Source organism: Haematobia irritans, chromosome 5 (assembly GCF_050003625.1).
Source record: "Haematobia irritans isolate KBUSLIRL chromosome 5, ASM5000362v1, whole genome shotgun sequence".
Taxonomy (NCBI): Eukaryota; Metazoa; Arthropoda; class Insecta; order Diptera; family Muscidae; genus Haematobia; species Haematobia irritans.
Genome location: NC_134401.1, coordinates 155,881,411 through 155,904,847, shown reverse-complemented (window position 1 = coordinate 155,904,847; position 23,437 = coordinate 155,881,411). Strand labels below are relative to the sequence as shown.

The following is a 23,437-nucleotide window of genomic DNA, read 5'->3' as shown; positions in this document are numbered from 1 at the left end:
ATTTTCTATAGAAATAAATGTTGACAACATTTTCTATAGAAATAAAATTTTGACAAAATTTTCTATAGAAATAAAATATTGACAAAATTTTCTATATAAATAAAATTTTGACAAAATTTTTTATAGAAATAAAATGTTGACAACATTTTCTATAGGAATAAAATTTTGACAAAGTTTTCTATAGAAATAAAATTTTGACAAAATTTTCTACAGAAATAAAATTTTGCAAAAATTTTCTATTAGAATAAAATTTTCTATAGGAATAAAATATTGCAAAAATTTTCTATAGGAATAAAATTTTGACAAAATTTTCTATAGAAATAAAATTTTTACAAAATTTTCTATAGAAATACAAATTTGACAAAAATTTCTATAGAAATAGCATTTTAACAAAATTTTCTATAGAGATAATTTTATCAACATTTTCTACATAATTTTGTCAACATTTTCTATAGAAATAAAATTTTGCAAAAATTTTCTATAAGAATAAAATTTTGCAAAAAATTTCTATAGAATTAAAATTTTGCAACAAATTTCTATAGAATTAAAATTTTGACAAAAGTTTCTATAGAAATAAATATTTGACAAAATTTTCTATAGAAATAAATTTAAAAAAATCTATAGAAATAAATTTGTGATAAAATTTTCTATAGAAATAAATTTGCGACAAAATTTTCTATAGAAATAAAATTTTGACAACATTTACTATAGATATAAAATATTGACAAAATTTACTATAGAAATAAATATTTGACAAAATTTTCTATAGAAATAAATATTTTGACAAAATTTTCTATGGAAATAAGATTTTGACAAAATTTTCTATAGAAATAAAATTTTGACAAAATGTTCTATAGAAATAAATATTTGACAAAATTTTCTATAGAAATAAAATTTTGACAACATTTTTTATAGAAATAAAATTTTGATAAAATTGTCTATAAAAAAATTTTTTTACAAAATTTTCTATAGAAATGATTTAAAAAAAATCTATAGATATACATTTATGACAAAATTTTCTATAGAAATAACTTTGTGACAACATTTTCCAAAGAAACAAATTTGTAGAAAAAATTTTCTATAGAAAAATATTTGTGAAAAATTTTTTTCTATAGAAATACATTTGTGACAAAATTTTCTATAGAAATAAATTAAAAAAAAAAAATCTATTAAAATAAATTTGCGACAAGATTTTCTATAGAAATAATATTTAGACAAATTTTTCTATAGGAATAAAATTTTGACTACATTTGCCATAGAAATAAAATTTTGACAAATTTTTCTATAGAAATAAATATTTCACAAAATTTTATATAGAAATAAAATTTTGACAAAATTTTCTGTTGAAATAAATTTTGTATAGAAACAAATTGTTGACAAGATTTTCTATGGAAATAAAATTTTTGATAAAATTTTCTATAGAAATAAAATTTTGACAAAATTTTGTATAGAAATAATAAAAAAAAAAATCTATAGAAATAAACTTAAGACAGAATTTATAGAAATAACTATGTGACAACATTTTCAATTGAAACAAATTTGTAAAAAAAAATTTCTATTGAAAAATATTTGTGAAAAATGTACATTTCAGACAAAATTTTCTATAGAAATAAATTTTTGACAAAATTTTTCTATAAAAATAAATTTGCGACAAAATTTTTTATAGAAATAATATTTAGACAAAATTTTCTATAGGAATAAAATTTTGACTACATTTGCCATAGAAATACAATTTTGACAAAATTTACTATAGAAATAAAATTTTGCAAAAATTTTCCCATAGAAAATTAACATTTTGACAAATTTTCTATAGAAATAAAATGTTGTCAAAATTTTCTACTGAAGTTAAAGCTTTGACAAAATTTCTATAAAAATAAAACTTTGACTAAATTTTCAATACGAATAAAATTTTGACAAAATGTTGTATAGAATAACATTTTTACAATTGTCCAATTGTTGTCCTAAAGTTTAAATTTTCCAAGTCGATGACAAACCCGGGTTAAAGTGACCGGTCCATTCCAGATGTTACGGTTGGACCAGAACTGTGACTGGTCCATACACCCAAGGGACTAACCCTGTACCGTTCCTGGGGTTGATCCATTTCCCGTAGGGTATGTGTTATAGAAATAAAATTTTGACAAAATTTTCTGTAGAAAAAAAATTTATACAAAATTTTCTATAGAAATAAATTTTTGGCAAAATTTTCTATAGAAATAAATTTGTGAGAAAATTTTTCTATAAAAATAATTTTGCAACAAAATTTTCTATAGAAACAAAATTTGGACAAAATTTTCTATAGAAATAAAATTATGCAAAAATTTTCTATAGGAATAAAATTTTGACAAAATTTTCTATAAATATTAAATTTTGACAAAATTTTCTATAAATATAAAATTTTGACAAAATTTTCTATAAATATTAAATTTTGAAAAAATTTTCTATAAATATTAAATTTTGACAAAATTTTCTATATATAAGAAATTTTGACAAAATTTTCTATAGAAATAAAATTTTGCAAAATATGATGTTTTTGTTTGGTTGTTTTTAGTAAAATGTTCTCCAAATTTTGGTAGATTATTTTTAGAACGTGTGGCAAACGTGACCACGTGCCTAGGACTAGAACTACACAGAACAATCAATTCTGAGTGGTACACAACCATTTCTTTGCCAGTTGTCTTACATGAAATTACAAAACTAATCCCCGAAGAGGCATCATTCTTTACCACGAATATGCGAGCTCTCATACATTGGCTCAAACAATTGCACCTGTGAGCACTCAAAAAATTGATTTGATGGGTCATCCGCCGTTTAGTCTTGACTTTACAGCGAATGACTTCTTTATATTCCCGTACGTACGAACATATTGTGAGAGATCAACGTTTTGGGACACCTAAGAAAGCTGTTAGTACGTTCAGAATTCATGTTTAGTAGAGACCTCAATCAGAGTGTGGCAAAAGTGCTTTGACAATTAGTGCAAACACATACAAAAGTTTATAGATCTTAATGGGGAATATTTTGAAATACAACAAAGCGATTGGCGATGATTGGTATTTGTTAAAGTTCCTTAATCTTTTTTGTCCATAAAGCTCCAATTATAGTTAATTAGAAGTCCATCGCTTGGTTTGGTATCAGGCTAACATGAAATGTAGTATTTGTTTTTGTTCTCTCATCCCGGAATATAAAAGATAACTTTCGTAAAAAATTCAGATTTTCTACTTCAAAATGCTCTGATATACTCGTACTCTCTATAATTGTGTTTTTATTCCAGTTACCATGGTATAATCAAAATTGCTTGAAGTACTCTCCGAATTTTTATTTCATTTACTCTGGTATAGAGTGATCCTATCTCTGGTTTTGTTTATCGTTTTGTGTTCTCTCTCTCTCTTTTTCTATCTCTTTTACTATTTAATTATAATGAGAATGGATATGATCTATGTATATGATTTCTTTTGACTCTAGAGCGTTATTACACTAACATAGATAATGTATTGTGTTTGTGTATGCTAAAAAAATATACAGTGGAATATAAAATACAATACAATTATATAAATTTATAGAATGAAATTTTTAAAACTTACCATTGGTCGGTGAATGTTCCAAATGCTCCAGGTCCACTTACTCTTCGTTGGGTGGTAGGTTTAACGTGCATTTTATAAAGTCTCGTCTAAATAGAAATTAGGCTCTCCTTGCTGATGTCCATGCATGCTATAGCCGTTCTATATAATGCACTGCACACATACACAGACAAGACAAAACCAAAGATAATTCTAAATGTGGTTAAAACGTAGAGCGCGGGAGTGTAACAACACAATTGAACATAACGGTTGAACTCTGTGGTGAACTTGAATTTCAGCACATAGAGAGTGAGATTTCGTGTTGATGTTCTGTTTATAGATGAGACAATCGAATCACCGAAACTTTAGCAATGATGGCTGAAGAAAAAACTGAGTATTCTTTTAGATGATTGAGATGGTGTAAGAATCAATAAAGATAGATAAATTGAAGAGTACTGAAGAAGAGTAAGAAGATGTTGATGAAGAATAAGATGTTATCCAAAATCCGTAATTATTTCTTCAAACTGAGAGGGATAGGAGGGGTAGTGTTGGTAAGGCTAAATGCAATTAATTTCTTTTTTCTCTCTCTCTCTCTCTCTATAACTTTCACTTTGGTTTTGAGTCTTTTTATTTATTTTGATTTTTGATTAATTTTGTTGTTTGCTTGTTTTTCTTTGAAATTAATGTTAATTTTTTTATTTGGCCCTTTAAAAGGTTTAAATGTAATTTTTATCCAATGTTATAAACATAAATTATTGTTATTTTTAAAACATAATTTTTTGGTTTTTTTAGTATTAAATTATTTTTATAGGGCTATATTGCTTTATTAATTTATTTTTAAAAGGTTTTCTCTTAAGCCTTCGTTTATTATTGTAAATGTGTTGTTGTTGTTGTTTTGTTTTACTTTCATTTGATTGCTGTTTTTTTTCTTTATTGATTTATGTGATTTTTTCTTCGTAGGATTTAGGTGTTTTTATGATTCATACACACTCGTCTCTTGTCCTTGTCGACGAATTGCATAGTAGGGAGTAGGCGGGAAGTGTGGGAGGCGCTGGTTTTGTAAGTTCTCTTTGTTGACTTTTGTTGTACATATATATGCAACTTTTTTTTTGTTCTATAATCCCATGGTCGATAATATGGATGTTGTTGTTAGGTTGTAGGTGTTTGTTACTGTTACTATTTGAAAAGTTCTTTGGTTTTTGTAGGGTTTTGTTGTTAATTTTATTTTGAAATTTTTAGGTGGGCACAAGATGGGATTTTAACTACGGTGGATTAGAGAAGAAATGACAAGAATTAATGAGATTTTTATAGATAGAGAATTATGTATTGGAATGTTCATGGTTCATTTGAATAAGGAAAGTAAGTCGAAGATATTTTAAACTTTTTTAGAAAGGTTCTAATTTTGATGAGGCCGATCTTTATAGACATATACACAGAAAAAAAAATTTTTTTGATTTTAATCACAAATTAATAAACACAAACTAAATTTAATTGAATTTATTTAATCATTTTTTAATTTTTCAATTACGCAAATAATAATGTCAAATACCGATGCCAATTAAAAAAAAAATCATTTTTGTATATTCCAAAACGCTATAATATAATTTATCTAAGAAAATTAGCCTCTGCAATTTACATACATCTTAGAAGCTCCTGGGCAATAAATTTATATACATTTTATATTCAAAAATTTAACGTTAATGAATGAATTATATGAATAAATATTATAATAATAAAAAATATCTGTGATATATGTTTTTTTAAATTAATAATGAAATCAATTAATTTGTTAATTGAATACTTTCAACAATTAAATATTTAATTAAAAATATTTAAACATGTTGGTGAATTATGGAAATTTAATATTAGAAAAAATTTGTTTTTTGCTTCCACAAAACTGAATCCAATTAATTTTTTAATGGAAATTGCTTCAATCATGAAAATCATAGTACTAATCACAGAAATAATTTGATATGAAAAGTATTCGTGATTATTGATTTTTTTTTACCCATTGAATCAATTTTTTTTTTAAATTAACTAAATTAAAAATATCTAATTATACAATTATTTTTCGAGCTTTATGGACAGATCTGATATCTGTCCATAAAGCTCGAAAAATAATTGTATAATTAGATATAATGCATTTGGACGTCAATTGCCTGTTTCGTTATCAGGCTAACATGAAATATACTAAATTAAAAATATAAAAATATGCATTAAAACAATTAAATAATAATACCCTGACAAAAACTAAGTGGTCAACAAATAGACAATTCATAATTAGTTGGACTTCACCTTACTTCTCAAAATTTAATTTCTATAGAAAATATTATCAAAATTTTATTTCTATAGAAAATATTATCAAAATTTTATTTCTATAGAAAATATTATCAAAATTTTATTTCTATAGAAAATTTTATCAAAATCAAAATTTTTTTTTTCAAAATTTTATTTCTATAGAAAATTTTGTAAACATTTTGTTTCTATAGAAGATTTGGTCAAAATTTTATTTTTAATGAAAATATTGTCTAAATTTTATTTCTAATTTTGTCAAAATATTATTTCTATAGAAAATTTAGTCAAAATTTAATTTCTACATAAAATTTTATCAAAACTTTATTTCTATAGAAAATTTTGTCAAAATTTTATTTCTATAGAAAATTTTGTCAAAATTTTATTTCTATAGAAATTTTGTCAAAATTTTATTTCTATAGAAAATTTAGTCAAAATTTTATTTCTATAGAAAATTTTATTTCTATAGAAAATTTTGTCAAAATTTTATTTCTATAGAAAATTTTGTCAAAATTTTATTTCTATCGAAAGTTTTGTCAAAATTTTATTTCTATAGAAAATTTTGCCAAAATTTTATTTCTATAGAAAATTTTGTCAAAATTTTATTTCTATAGAAAATTTTGTCAAAATTTCATTTCTATAGAAAATTTTGCTAAAATTTTATTTCAATAGAAAAATTTTATCAAAATGTTATTTCTATAGAAAATTTTGTCAAAATTTTATTTCTATAGAAATTTTTGTCAAAATTTCATTTCTATAGAAAATTTTGTCAAAATTTTATTTCTATAGAAATTTTGTCAAAATTTTATTTCTATAGAAAATTTTGTCAAAATTTTATTTCTATAGAAAATTTTGTCAAAATTTTATTTCTATAGAAAATTTTGTCAAAATTTTATTTCTATAGAAAATTTTGTCAAAATTTTATTTCTATAGAAAATTTTGTCAAAATTTCATTTCTATAGAAAATTTTGCAAAAATTTTATTTCAATAGAAAAATTTTATCAAAATGTTATTTCCATAGAAAAGTTTGTCAAAATTTTATTTCTATAGAAAATTTTATCAAAATGTTATATCCATAGAAAAGTTTGTCAAAATTTTATTTCTATAGAAAATTTTGTCAAAATTTTATTTCTATAGAAAAGTTTGTCAAAATTTTATTTCTATAGACAATTTTGTCAAAATGTTATTTCTATAGAAAATTTTGTTAAAAATTTATTTCTATAGAAAATTTTATTTCTATAGAAAATTTTATTTCTATAGAAATTTTTGTCAAAATTTCATTTCTATAGAAAATTTTGCTAAAATTCTCTTTCAATAGAAAAATTTTATCAAAATGTTATTTCCATAGAAAAGTTTGTCAAAATTTTATTTCTATAGAAAATTTTGTCAAAATTTTATTTCTATAGAAAGTTTTGTCAAAATTTTATTTCAATAGAAAATTTTTAAAAATGTTATTTCCACAGAAAAGTTTGTCAAAATTTTATTTCTATAGGAAATTTAGTAAAAATTTTTTCTATTGAGAATTTGGTCAATATTTTGTGTCTGTAAAAAAATTGAACGAATATTTAGCAAAATCTACGAACAAATTAAGAATTCTACCACTCTAAATAATCAAATAATAAAACCCTGACAAAAAGTAAGTGGTCAGCAAAAAGAAAATTCATATTTTGATTTTTTTTAATTTTTTTTTTTTTAAATTTTAGTTTTAGAAAATTTTGTCAAAATTTTATTTCTATAGAAATTTTTGTCAAAATTTCATTTCTATAGAAAATTTTATCAAAATTTTATTTTTAGAGAAAATTTTGTCAAAATGTTATTTCTATAGAAAATTTTGTCAAAATTTTATTTCTATAGAAAATTTTGTCAAAATTTTATTTCTATAGAAATTTTTGTCAAAATTTCATTTCTATAGGAAATTTAGTAAAAAAATTTTCTATTGAGAATTTGGTAAATATTTTGTTTCTGTAAAAAAATTGAACGACATCTTAGTTGGAGTGGAATATTTAGCAAAATCTACGAACAAATTAAAAATTCTACCACTCTAAACAATTAAATAATAAAACCCTGACAAGAACTAAGTGGTCATCAAATAGAAAATTCATAATTTAGTTGGACTTCACCTACCTTCTCAATTAAGTTTTCGATTAGTTCAATGAATGTTTTTATGTTTTTTCCTTTGTTTTAATTATAGTTTATTTTTATGGATTTGAGAAAATATGTTATGAGTCCATGAATGATAGTGTCGATTGCCACTCCTGCCAAAATTGTTCTACCAAAATTTTACCAAAAATCTACCGAATTAAAAAAAACTTATTTTGAAGTTTTTTCAAATTTTAGTCAAAATCTTATTTCTGTAAAAAATTTGCAAAATGTTATTTCCATAGAAAATTTTATCAAAATTTTATTTCTATAGAAAATTTTGTCAAAATTTTATTTCTATAGAAAATTTTGTCAAAATTTTATTTCTAAAGAAAATTTTGTCAAAATTTTATTTCTATAGAAAATTTTGTCAAAATTTTATTTCTATAGAAGATTTTGTCAAAATTTTATTTCTACAGAAAATTTTGTCAAAATTTTATTTCTATAGAAAATTTTGTCAAAATTTTCTTTCAATACAAAAATTTTATCAAAATTTTCTTTCAATACAAAATTTTTATTTCTATAGAAAATTTTATCAAAATTTTATTTTTAGAGAAAATTTTGTCAAAATGTTATTTCTATAGAAAATTTTGTCAAAATGTTATTTCTATAGAAAATTTTGTCAAAATTTTATTTCTATAGAAACTTTTGTCAAAATTTTATTTCTACAGAAATTTTTGTCAAAATTTCATTTCTATAGAAAATTTTGCCAAAATTTTATTTCAATAGAAAAATTTGATCATAATGTTATTTCCATAGAAAATTTTGTCAAAATTTTCTTTCAATACAAAAATTTTATCAAAATTTTATTTCAATACAAAAATTTTATCAAAATTTTATTTCTATAGGAAATTTAGTAATTTTTTTTCTATTGAGAATTTTGTCAAAATTTTATTTCTGTAGAAAATTTTGTCAACTTTTTATTTCTATTGAAAATCTTGCCAAAATTTTATTTCTATAGAAAATTTTTTCAACATTTTAATCCTATAGAAATTTTTTTTCAAAATTTTATTTCTATAGAAAATTTTGTCAAAATGTTATTTCTATAGAAAATTTTGTCAAAATTTTATTTCTATTGAAAATTTTGTCAAAATTTTATTTCTATAGAAAATTTTGTCAAAATGTTATTTCTATCGAAAATTTTGTCAAAATTTTATTTCTATAGAAAATTTTGTCAAAATTTTATTTCTATAGAAAATTTTGTCAAAATTTTATTTCTATTGAAAATTTTGTCAAAATTTTCTTTCAATACAAAAATTTTATCAAAATTTTATTTCTATAGGAAATTTAGTAAATTTTTTTTTCTATTGAGAATTTTGTCAAGATTTTATTTCTATAGACAAATTTGTCAAAATTTTATTTCTATTGAAAATTTTGTCAAAATTTTATTTCTATAGACAATTTTGTCAAGATTTTATTTCTATTGAAAATTTTGTCAAAACTTTATTTCTATAGAAAATGTTGTCAAAATTTTATTTCTATAGAAAATTTTATTTCTATAGGAAATTTAGTAAACATTTTTTCTATTGAGAATTTGGTCAAATTTTTATTTCTGTAAAAAATAGAATGACCTCTTAGTTGGAGTGGAATATTTATCTACGAACAAATTACGAATTCTACCAATCTATCAAATAAAAAATCCACCATTTGTGTTAGAGTTGTATCAACTGTGGCAACCGTGATAATAGTATAAACCTATTTTTTCCAAGAAAAATTTTGGATTTGGTTGGGTAGTTTCCTTCTTTTGTTTACTTCAGTTAAAAATTGTTGAAAAATTATAACGCCCATTTTCATGAAGCTCCGTTAGTGCTCCTTTAACTAACGAATTTTTAAACCGTATTATGGACATAGCTGCCATCTAGCGTATATACTCCATATGCCAGTTAGGATCTTAACTGCCAAAAAATTTTAGTAAAAGTTAACCGGAGAGAAGATATTTGGAATTTACTTTCTGTTAACTGGCAATTAAAGCCTAACGGAGCTACATGAAGATGGCTGTAAAAGTATTTTTACTATATGCGACCTGTATTTAGATTTTTCCAATTAAAAATTGTTGATAAAAACAAACTAATTGAGTATTTTTTTTTTGAAATCCATAAAAATTTAAATTGAAAATATTTTGGTATTTTTTAAAATCAAATAAAATTGAATTGAAATTATTTTGATATGTTTTAAAATCAGTTAAAATTTATTTTTTTTTCTTTTTTTGTGGAAAATCCCAATAAATGTTTTTTTGTTCTGTGCATCAGGAAATTAATTGATCCAAGTAATTTTTATTTTAAAGGATTGCTATAAGGGAAATGAAAAAAATTACTGATGCTATTAAAAATTTAATTGACAAAAATCATTGATTCTGATTAATTTGGTTTTGATTAGAAAGTTAATTTCTAAACAAGTTTAAAATCAATTAAAATATTAACCCTCTAATACCCAGGCTTCATTTAAAAACAAGCTTTTTGTAAAACACAACTTAAGATAACAAAAATGGGCAAAATAAAAACAAAACTTATTTGAAACCATTCAGGAGGCTTTGCAGCATATGCTGAATTTTATATACATTTATATATGAATTTTATATACATATATGAATTTTATATACATTTTTTCTAGCTTAGTTCTCTTGCTTTTGTGTTGTTAACATTGAAAATTTAATCAGATGACAAAAAAAATGGGGCATTAGAGGGTTAATTTAATCTTTTTGTGATTTTTTGTACTTATGTGTCAAAAATCCCAATAAATTTTGGTTTTACTCGTTTTTTTTTATGTGTCACGAAATTTATTCATCCAAGAAAATTTTATTTGAAATTCTTTCTAAAAAGGAAATGAAAAAATTTATTGATACAAAATTTTGAATGAGTTTTTAATTGAATATTTTTTTTTAAATTAATTAAAATTTTAAATGAAATTATTTTGTCGATTTTTTTGTTATTAACTATTTGTAGAAAAAATGATAAAGTTATAAATTTTCAAAGTCATAATATCATTAATAATGTTTTAAATATTCTATGACATCAGTCTTTACTCAAATGAACCCTAGTTTAAAATATATACATATTTTCTTATTAATTATAAAAATTCAAAATTAAAAATACAATATTTAGTTTGCTGGGATACAGGGGTAAATAAACATAGCCAAGTCTTATTTACTTTCTCATTCACACAGAGCACAATCACTGATTATTCGTTCACATTCATTCAATACTGATTCATTATTTATTTCTATTTTAGTAAATAACACAAACCGTTTGCCGTATATATATGTATTGTACATATGTAGGTAAATGTGTTAATAGGTTTGTATGTATATGCATTTTTAATGTATTGTGTTGTTGATATTGCCTTAGGTAAAGGATAAACTCATAATCAACATCACAACTCATTTATTTACTCAACCCCCATATAAATCACAAAACACCCCAGAACCCCTTCAGCCATCCATCCATCCATACGACAACCATCACCCATAGATCCCAACACAAAGCAATTTTTCACTGCCCCCATAGTCTACATTGTTGTTGATGTTGTTGCTAACGTCATTATCATAATCATAATCATCATCATAGTCGTTGTCGTAGTCATACTCTTCTTCTATCATCTTCACCATTATCATCAGCAGCAGCAGCAGCAACAACAACAATACCATAAGAAACATAAGCATAGAAGGAGCAGCATTTATTATAAATGTCATAGACAAATATTGTTATAATGAGAAAGCTTTAATGATGCTAAGGATGGTTAGTGCTTGAATTTCTGTTGTTTTTTTGGACCATTATCACAGGTTGTTGTTATTGTGAGAGTTGACTAAGGCTAAGGAGTGCAAGAGTATTTTTGATATTTTGATTCATTATGAATGTGTTAGGGTAGTAATTTATGTATGAGAGTAAATCGACGCAAAAACCCCAAAGAGTAAAATATTCTCACTCATTGTTAGAGAGAGTGTGTGTGAGAGAGAGAGAGAGAGAGAGTGAATGAAAGAGAGTTTTACAAGAGTGTATACGTAATCAGGAAATACAATACAAAAAATCATACCACAGAGTCAGTGAAGCAATACTAACTCATCCTTAACAAAACATCTATTTCTCTGAGGTTAGTATGTGTGTGTGTATACAATGTTGTTATTGTTGTTGCGTTTTGGTATTTTTGTTGTTGTTTTCGTGGTATATTAGATCTAGTTAACCAAGTAATACGTAACTAAATGACTTATTTTGTGGAGACTATAAAAACCATCCACCCAAAAATTATAAAAGCAGGCGTTTTTAGTTTAAATGAGTTTATTTTCTAAGTGGGTTGTTTTTGTTTTCATTGGAAATTCAATGTTGTCATTCTTAATGCATCCGGTTATGACAGTGTTGTCAATGTGTCCAGAAGTTGTTCGTATTTTTTTTTAAACCTAAAGTATTTCATTCAAAGTAACGAAGGGAAACGTTGAACTTTTAATTAGATCAAACTAAGTTTTGTAAGCTTTAATTTGATGATGGGTACGGGGTTAAATGCCTTGCATAAAAACTTCATGACTGAAGTTCAAAACATTTCACTTAGGTTAATTAATTATCACATAGAATAGTACAACATTAACATCAAAGAAACTTTTTTTAGAAATTTAAAGGAAGTGGAATATAAAGGGCATAAAAAAAGTATAAGGACAGGATTGAATAAATATGTAAATTAATGTTTTTAATTAGATGATCAATACATTCTAAACAAGTATATACAGCACTAAGTTCGGTCGGGCCGAATTTTAAATACCCACCACCATGAACCAAATATTAGGGTTTCCTTTGAAATTTCAGGAGGGCTTGAGGACTTGAGGACACTTCCCGAAGATAAATTTAAAGATTTCACCTATGAGGACTATATCAGATTCTGGATTTATAAGAACGATTTTTGTTTGAGTTTTAGAGGAATCATTGACATCTCTTGTAAGTGTGCAAGAAAATTATAAAATAACGTCTTGATTTGAAATCTTAAATCTGTAGAAGTAAAATCTGGAAATTTTAAATTGAGTTTCAAGCAATTTTCATGATCAGCGCGCCTTCTACACCCTCAAGAAGTGAAGTCGGTCCATATGGAGGCATTACCAAATGGACCGATAAAAAACTTAATCCGATACACGTTTTTGTGAGCCTAAAATACCAGAATATTTACAATTTCAGGCAAATCAGATAAAAACTACGGTTTCCAGAAACCCACGGAGTTAAATCGGGATATCGTTCTTATGGGGGCTATAATAAAATATAGACCGATACTCACCGTTTTCGGCACACCTCTTTATGACCCGAAAATACCTCTAGATTTCCAATTTCAGGCAAATAGGATAAAAACTTCAGATTCTAGAAGCCCAAGAAATAAAATCGGGAAATCGGTCTATATGGGGGCTATACCAAAATATGGACTGATACTCACCATTTTCGGCACACCTCTTTATGGTCCTAAAATACCTCTAGATTTCCAATTTCAGACAAATTGGATAAAAACTACGGTTTCTATAAGCCCAAGACCCCAAATCGGGAGGTCGTTTTACATGGGGACCATACCAAAACATGGACCGATACTCACAATTTTTGCCACTCGTATTTGTGGTCCTACAATACCTCTAGATTTCCAATTTCAGGTAAATTGAATAAAAACTGCGGTTTCTATAAGCCCAAGAAGTAAAATCGGGAGATCGGTCTATATGGGGGCTATACCAAAACATGGACCGATACTCACAATTTTTGCCACACGTATTTGTGGTCCTACAATACCTCTAGATTTCCAATTTCAGTTAAATTGAATAAAAACTGCGGTTTCTATAAGCCCAAGAAGTAAAATCGGGAGATCGGTCTATATGGGGGCTATACCAAAACATGGACCGATACTCACCATTTTTGGCACATCTCTTTATGGTCATAAAATACCTCTAGATTTCAAATTTCAGGCAAATTTGATAAAAACTACGATTTCTATAAGCCCAAGACCCCAAATCGGGAGGTCGGTTTATATGGGGACTATATCAAAACCTGGACCGATATAGCCATTCTTCGAACTTGACTTGCCTGCAGACAAAAGACGAGTTTGTGCAAAATTTCAGCACGATTGCTTCATTATTGAAGACTGTAGCGGGATTACAACAGATAGACAGACAGACGGACATCGTTATATCGTCTTAGAATTTCTCCCTGATCAAAAATATATATACTTTATATAGTCGGAAATCAATATTTCGATGTGTTACAAACGGAATGACAAACTTATTATACCCCCGTCACCATTCTATGGTGGTGCGTATAAAAATTATAGAAGTTTTTGTCTATAGAATTCTCCTATCTTTAAATTTTGTTTTGACAAAATTTTCTATAGAAAAAAAATTTTCTATAGCAAAAAAAATCCATAGAATTCTCCTATCTTTAAATTTTGTTTTGACAAAATTTTCTATAGAAATAAATTTTTTTACCAAATTTTCCACAAAAAAAATTGACAAAATTTTCTACTGAAATAAAATTTTAGCAAAATTTTGTACTGAAATAAAATTTTAGCAAAATTTTGTGCTGAAATAAAATTTTGACAGAATTTTCATTAGAAATAACATTTTGACAAAATTTTCTTTAGAAATAAAATTTTGACAAAAATTTCTATAGAAATAAAATTTTAACAAAATTTTCTTTCGAAATAAAATTTTGACAAAATTTTCTTTAGAAATGAAATTTTGACTAAATTTTATACAGAAATAAATTTTTGACAAAATTTTCTACATATATATATATATATATATATATATATATATATATATATATATATATATATATATATATATATATATATATATATATATATATATATATATATATATATATATATATATATATATATATATATATATATATATATATATATATATATATATATATATATATATATATATATATATATATATATATATATATATATATATATATATATATATATATATATATATATATATATATATATATATATATATATATATATATATATATATATATAGATTGTTTTTTCTAACCAGAAACTCAAATTTTATGTTGCATAGTTTTGTATAAAACTCCTACTGCTGGTCAGCTAAGGTTGGTAAGACTTAAGTTTGCTGGTAACTGATGATAAGTTTGCGTGTCAATGAAAAGTGACCACCATATGGGGAGAGTGGTGGTATGTTTTCTTTATTATCGTGTAGGGTTTTTTTTTTTTCAAATTATAGCACGTAATAACACATTGTCTATATTTAGATTTAGTCCAAAAAAGCAAATTGCTTTGAAAGTAATTTAATTTGCGTTTTTTGTTTTTTTTTTTTTTTTGAGAAGCACATGTTCTAAATGGCAGCGAAAACAAAGTTTTCACCCTCGTTCAGGGGTCCATCAATTATGTAAAGTAAAGTTAAACTTTGACAAACAGAATAAGTTGTAGAGTAATTATATTAAAACATCATGCCATCAGGAAAAAGAAAAACCGTAATTTAGTAATTTGTTTTGCTTTTTTTTTAGAATTTTAGCATATTTTTTAAACGTTAAAAAAATTACATAATTCCTTATTTTATTAGCCAGTCTATGAAATGATAGAAATTCTTGTTCAAAAACATTTTGTGGAATTTTTAAAAGGCAAGTTTATGCTGATTTTTGATTTTCATTACATTTTCTAGGGAGAGGAGAGATAATGAATAGACCATAGGTTAGGTTAGGTTAGGTGGAAGCCCGATGTATCAGGCTCACTTAGACTATTCAGTCCATTGTGATATCACATTGGTGAACTTCTCTCTTATCACTGAGTGCTGCCCGATTCCATGTTAAGCTCAATGACAAGGGACCTCCTTTTTATAGCCGAGTCCGAACGGCGTTCCACATTGCAGTGAAACCACTTAGAGAAGCTTAGAAACCCTCAGAAATGTCACCAGCATTACTGAGGTGGGATAATCCACCGCTGAAAAACTTTTTGGTTTTCGGTCGAAGCAGGAATCGAACCCACGACCTTGTATATGCAAGGCGGGCATGCTATCCATTGCACCACGGTGGCTCCCAATAGAATATAAGCATAAGTATGATAAAATTCGCACGGTGTTGGTAGCTTCGGATCCGTATTGACAATGCTTTTCTAGTGTTTATCCCCACAAAAGAACATTTTCTTCCCTAAACATTCCCATTTTTAACCGAAATTACCCAATAAAGTAAACAGAAGTCTTTAACTGATTTAAAAATAATAAACGAAAAAATAAAATTTTGTTTGTAAATGAGAAATCGTCTGATTCTTAATGATAAATTGAAATGTTTTTAGAATTTTAGTCCAACAGAGGAACGAAACTGGTATGAAGCTCTACTGAACCGATTTCGAAATATCCCAAAAAACTCCCCATGAATTTTTGGAAAAAAATTGAGGAAATAGTGTAACTTAAAACAAGTAAATAAAGTCTAAAGTCGGGTGAGACTGACTATCTTTTACCCTGCAACACTTTGTAGATCCATATTTTCGATACCATATCCGCTAAATTCGTCAAATGTTTAGGGTGCAATATATAGAGGTTTTTGTCACAAAATTTGAATCTGACAAGATGTGGACAACATTTTTTAGACTACTGCAAAATTTATAGACTTAAAATTTAAATTCACTAATGAGAAATACAATTTTGACAAAATTTTCTATAAAATAAAATTTTGCAAAAATTTTCTATAGAAATAAATTTTTGACAAAATTTTTCTATAGAAATAAAATTTTGACAAAATTTTGTATAGAAATAAAATTTTGACAAAATTTTCTATAGACAAATAAAATGGTGACAAAATTTTTACAGTATTTTCTATAGAAATAAATTTTTGACAAATTTTTCTATAGAAATAAAATTTTTATAAAATTTTCTATAGAAATAAAATTTTTGTAAAATTTTCTATATAAATAAATTTTAACAAATATTTAACAATAATAATAAATTTTTTTATAGAAATAAAATATTGAAAAGTATTCTATAGAAATAAAATTTTGACTAAATTTTCTATAGAAATAACATTTTTATAAAATATTTTTATAGAAATAAAATTTTTATAAAATTTTTAATGGAAATAAATTTTAACAAAATTTTCTATAGAAATAAAATTTTGACAAAATTTTCTATAGAAATAAAATTTTGACAAAATTTTCTATAGAAATGACATTTTGTCAAAATTTTCTATAGAGAAATAAAATGTTGACGAAATATTCAATAGAGAAATAAAATGTTGACAAAACTTTGACAGTATTTTCTATAGAAATAAATTATTGACAAAATTTTCTATAGAAATACAATTTTTATAAAATTTTCTATAGAAAAAAAAATTTTGTAAAATTTTCTATAGAAATAAATTTTAACAAAATTTTTTATAGAAATAAAATATCTAAAAATATTCTATAGAAATAAAATTTTGACAAGATTTTCTATAGAAATATAATTTTGACAAAATTTTCTATAGAAATTTTGACAAAATTTTGTATTGAAATAAAATTTTGATAAAAATTTCCAGAGAAATAGAATTTTAACAAAATGTCCTTCATTAATAAGATTTTGACGAAACTTTTCTATAGAAAAAAATTTTTCACAAAATTTTCTAAAAAATAAAATTTTGCAAAAATTTTCGAATAAATATAGAAATAAATTTTTGACAAAATTTTTCTATAGAAATAAAATTTTGACAAAATTTTGTACATAGAATTTTGTTTTTATAGAAATAAAATATTGAAAAGTATTCTATAGAAATAAAATTTTGACAAAATTTTCTATAGAAATATAATTTTGACAAAATTTTCTATAGAAATAACATTTTGACAAAATTTTGTATTGAAATAAAATTTTGATAAAAATTTTGTATAGAAATAGATACATAAAATGTTGACGAAATTTTTACAGTATTTTCTATAGAAATAAATTTTTGTCAAATTTTTTCTATAGAAATAAAATTTTTATAAAATTTTCTATATAAATAAATTTTAACAAACATTTAACAATAATAACAAATTTTTTATAGAAATAAAATATTGAAAAGTATTCTATAGAAATAAAATTTTTAATGGAAATAAATTTTAACAAAATTTTCTATAGAAATAAAATTTTGACAAAATGTTCTATAGAAATAAAATTTTGACAAAATTTTCTATAGAAATGACATTTTGTCAAAATTTTCTATAGAGAAATAAAATGTTGACAAAATTTTCAATAGAGAAATAAAATGTTGACAAAACTTTGACAAAATTTTCTATAGAAATAAAATTTTTATAAAATTTTCTATAGAAATAAAATTTTTATAAAATTTTCTATAGAAATAAGTTTTAAAAAAAATTTTTATAGAAATAAAATATTGAAAATTATTCTATAGCAATAAAATTTTGACAAAATTTTCTATAGAAATATAATTTTGACAAAATTTTCTATAGAAATAAAATTTTGACAAAAATTGAAGTAAAATTTTGATAAAAATTTCCAGAGAAATAGAATTTTAACAAAATGTCCTTCAGGAGTGAGATTTTGACTTTAACTTTTCTATAGAAAAAAAAATTTTCACAAAATTTTTTTATAGATATAACATTTTGACAAAATTTTCTAAATAAATAAGATTTTGACAAAACTTTTATATAGATATAAAATTTTGACAAGTATTTCTATAGAAATAAAACTTTGACAAATTTTTCTATAGAAATAAAATTTTGACACAATTTTCTATAGAAATAAAATTTTCACAAAATTTTTTTTAGAAATAAAATTTTTTTAGAACTAAAATTTTGACAAAATTTTGACAGTATTTTCTATAGAAATAAAATGTTGACAAAATTTTGTATAGAAATAAGATTTTAAAAAAAATCTTTAGTAATAAAATTTTGACAAAATTTTCTATAGAAATAACATTTTGTCAAAAATTTCTATAGAAATAGTATTTTGACAAGATAGAATTTTGAAAAAATTTTGACCAAATTTTCCATAGAAAAAAAATGTGAAAAAATTTTCAATGGATATAAAATTTTGACAAATATTTCTAGAGAGATAAAATTTTTGCAAAATTTTCTACAAAAATAAAATATTGAAAAAAATTTTCTATGGAAATTAAATTTTGACAACATTTTGTATAAAAGTTTTCTGCAGAAATAATTTTTTGACAAAACATTTAACTAAAGGGTGGTTAAATTGTAAGGGCCGATGTTGAATGTGAACCACACCTAAACGCCAAGTTTTTTTTCCGAATTTTATTTGACATTTCTCTATTTCAGACTTACTCAATTTGAACCATGGACGTTGTGAATGGGCAGAATGGTTCCAAGAAATGGCAACAGTGGATGATCAATTTTGGAAGAAAAGCATCTTCAAATTTCGAAGAAAATCATTTTCACTTCAGTGGGTTCGTCAATAAACAGAATTGCCGCATTTGGGCGAATGAGAATCCAAGATGATTTTCGAAAAACCAATGCACCCACAAAGAGTGACTGTTTGGTGTGGTTTATGGGTTGGCGGCATCATCGGGCCGTATTTTTTCCAAAATGAGACCGGTCAGGCCGATATTTTGTTCCATACATAATTGAGTAATACCAATATATTATAATAAAATAAAATTACAATAATTTCCTTAATAGTTTGTGTTTTATTCAAAATCAACATCGGCCCTTGAAATTTTAACCACCCCTTATCAGCTAAAAAACCTTCCCTTTTACAGAAAAAATCCCCAAGATTAGGGGAAATTTCCAATTCTGGCAACTCTACTCTGGATTGTCAAATTGTAAAGATGTCCACCATGTTGTATGATTAATCCGTGAAGTATTTGAAAAAATTTTCCATAGAAATAACATTTCCATTTTCCAAATGTTTTCTACTGAAATAAAATTTTAGCAAAATTTTGTACTGAAATAGAAATAAAATTTTGACAAAAATTTCTATAGAAATAAAATGTTGACTAAATTTTCTATAGAAATAAAATTTTGACAAAAATTTCTATAGAAATAAAGTTTTGACAAAATTTTCTATAGAAATGAAATTTTGACAAAAATATCTATAGAAATAAAATTTTGTCAAAATTTTCTATAGAAATGAAATTTTGTCAAAATTTTCTATAGAAATGAAATTTTTGACAAAATTTTATATAGAAATGAAATTTTGACTAAATTTTCTACAGAAATAAATTTTTGACAAAATTTTCCATAGAAATAAAATTTTGACAAAAATTTCTTTAGAAATAAAATTTTGACAAAAATTTCTATAGAAATAAAATGTTGGCAAAATTTTCTATAGAAATAAATTTTTGACAAAATTTTCTATAGAAATGAAATTTTGACAAAATTTTCTATAGAAATGAAATTTTGACAAAGTTTTCTATAGAAATACAATTTTGACAACATTTTCTATAGAAAAAAACTTTTGGTAAAATATTCCAAAATAAGATTATTTTTGTTTGGTTTTTTCTTCAAATTTTGGTTGGAGTGGCAACCGTGCTCCCTGTGCAAAAATGTTGTTACAAACATTTCTTCAAATTCAATTCCTTAAAGAAAATCCCTTGGATAATGAAAAAAAAGACATTTCAGATGGTTAAGACCCCCGTTTTTTATTTACTTTATTATGATTAGGGATTTTAAGACTTTCGATCAATTTGAAACCCACCCATTATAAAATGTTGGACTTAAAAAAAAAATCTTTGCCTTAAATATCAAATCTTCTCAAAGTCGTATATAACAGGTTGGCTGATAAGTCCAAACATATAATATGTTCACATAAAACAAACATATTAATGTTTCGGCAGTATCCAATAATATGTTATGGTCTTAAAATGCATTTCCAACTTTGTCCACACTTACGTATAAGTCATATTAATATATTAATAATCATTATACGCTACCATGGAAAATGTCAATATTAATTGACTATTAATGCATAAATATCTAAAATGCTATTGCAAAAAGGCTAAAAAGCCAAGTTTATAAAAAAAAAAAAACAGCACACAAATGCTAATGTACTATATCATCCATAAACCTCCAATTCAATTCCCAAAAGTAATAAATTTTAAATATACCAAATACATTTTACAATTAATATTTATTTTGTAAACGTATGAACATTACGATATAAAAAAAAAAAAAAAAAAAAAAAAAAAAAAAAAAAAACAATTCTCCCATCTTAGAATGCCATCCAGTAAAATGGTTGTATTGTGAGAATTAAATTTAATTTTCATGGAACACATATACCCCCCAATATATGTAGGTAAGCATGTTCTGGTTTAAATGCCACCAGGCCATTTGTCATCATTTATGTTAAAGCCCAAATGGAAAGAGAGGTCGTTGTTTGTACAATAAAAGACCAGAAAGTCATAATGATCGCAATTCGTTGTGTAAATGAAATATGAAATTTTAATTTGTACCTATTCTTAAGAAGAACAAAAAAAAAAAACTCAACAACAAACAGAAATGCCTATAGGTCTGGGGAGGTCTAAACATCAGGCTATATTCCCTTTCATCTCTTCCTTCCTGACTGCTTACCTATCCGCCAAAGGCAGTGTGAATTCAGCTATTTGTAAGAATAATTTATATCCAACAATAAATTTTTGCGCTTTTTTCCCCCATGCTTCCATTCACACCACACCCCACCCTACCCCACACGCGCTCCTTTTCACTTCTCACTTGTGAGATGTCGTTATTGTAACATTTTCTTTTCTTTTTAATGCCTTAAGTTGACATCTTTGAATAAATTTGCTTTTATGGTACATAAAACATTTCTAGAGGATAGAATTAGGAATGAGTGGATATGGTTGAGTATAAAGGTTATGCATATGCTAGACATGTGTGACTGTGTTGATGTTATGTGGTATTATCATGTGGGGTGTGTTTGAGTGTGAGTGTAAGTGTATATGAAGACAGCTCTCAAATAAAAGGTGTTAAAAGGACATTTGAAATAAAATGAAATAGCAACAAAAATCCTCTTCTAAGCTAGAAAAATAAGCTGGCTCAAAAAATACGACACGAAAAAAAAAACAGAAATAACAAATCTAATGATGTACTAAGCTTATGCACACTTCCTTGGTTTCTGTTTTTTTTCTTAATATTTTTTTTTTGTGAATTGTGTTCCGCCCCAAGGTATATAAGACGAAATACTTATTCTCACAAGAAATTTGCGTTGTTTTTTTTGTGTTTTTGGTATCAAGGTTTTCACTTGCTTTGCACTTTGCCTTATCAAATGGAGGTTGAATTTTGATGTAGGTCATCAAAAACTTTGTGTGACATTCAATATTTCTCTTTTAATTTTCTCTTGAATAAATGCTAAATAATCCATGTACTTTATAAAATGATAGTAGTTACTTGAAAATTTGGTAAAAGCATTGAATGTTTTTTCTTTGTGGTGGGGCGGGAATTTTTCTAATTTGCATTTTTTTGTGGAGATTATCATAAGCTACAAAGTAAAAGAAAAAGTTATACTATGGCAAGTTCTTTGTGGCGTATGAATAATTTTAATAGAAGCATGGTACACCAAAGCGTATGAATAATAAAAATTTTACTGGTGCTTTTACCAAATTGAAATTTATTAAACGCAACACCATAGAATGGTGACGATCTCCCGATTTTACTTCTTGGGCTTCTAGAGTAAGTAGTTTTTATCCAATTTGCCTGAAATTGAAAATCTAGAGGTACTTTAGGACCATAAAGAAGTGTGTCAAAAATTGTCATTATCGGTCCATGTTTTGATATAGCCCCATCTCCCGATTTTACTTTTTGGGCTTGTAGAAAACGCAGTTTTTAATCGATTTGCCTAAAATTGTAAATATATAAAATTTTTCTTCGGGAAGTGTACTGGTTGAACTGTTCTGCTTAGGAAAATATTTCCCCCCGAAAATTTCAAAGGTAACTTTAATATTTGATTCATGGTGGTGGATATTTAAGAGTCGACCCAACCGAACTTACTGCTGTCTATACTTGTTTTTTATATATTGAAGAAGTTTTATTTAATGCAGGAACATGAGGAAATATTTTAAAGAATCTTACTCGTGTTGATATAAAAAAAAAGTATTAAATTTAAAAAAGTACCCGATTTTTTTTTTTATTATTATAACGTTACATTGAAATAAAACTATTTTTAATTGAGTTTTTTTTCCTTTTTTAGAGATTATTATCATAAGGAAATAATTGGGTGACAATTTTATATCATGACAATTTTTTTATGGCTAATGAATAAAAAAAATTATATATACGTTTCCCAAATTGAGATTTATTTTTAAATTTTATATGTCAGAGGATAGTTTGGAAATAGAGAAAGATTTTCTTATAGATATAAAAAAATTAGAAGTCCTCTAAATTGCGTTTGACAAAGTACTCGATTTTTCATAATCACCAGTATTATTTATTGTAACTTTGAGTATATACTCGTATGTCAATACGTATTTAATTATTTTTCGTTGTCTAGTTTATCATAAAGAAATAAGTAGAGGGAAACTTTATGCCATGGCAAGTTCTTTGTGATA

The 23,437-nt window shown here is 24.6% G+C and overlaps 1 protein-coding gene across 7 annotated transcripts in view; it reads right to left on the bottom strand.

The window, feature by feature from the left end:
• Positions 1-23,437, bottom strand: part of Ih (hyperpolarization activated cyclic nucleotide gated potassium channel Ih) — a 185,616-nt gene that overhangs the window by 136,433 nt on the left and 25,746 nt on the right. For all 7 annotated transcript variants that reach the window (XM_075313200.1, XM_075313198.1, XM_075313202.1 and 4 more), the window contains exon 2: positions 3,579-4,816. In XM_075313200.1, coding sequence (XP_075169315.1) covers positions 3,579-3,649 — 71 coding nt within the window. In that variant the 5' untranslated portion in view covers positions 3,650-4,816. The remainder of the gene's footprint in view (positions 1-3,578; positions 4,817-23,437) is intronic.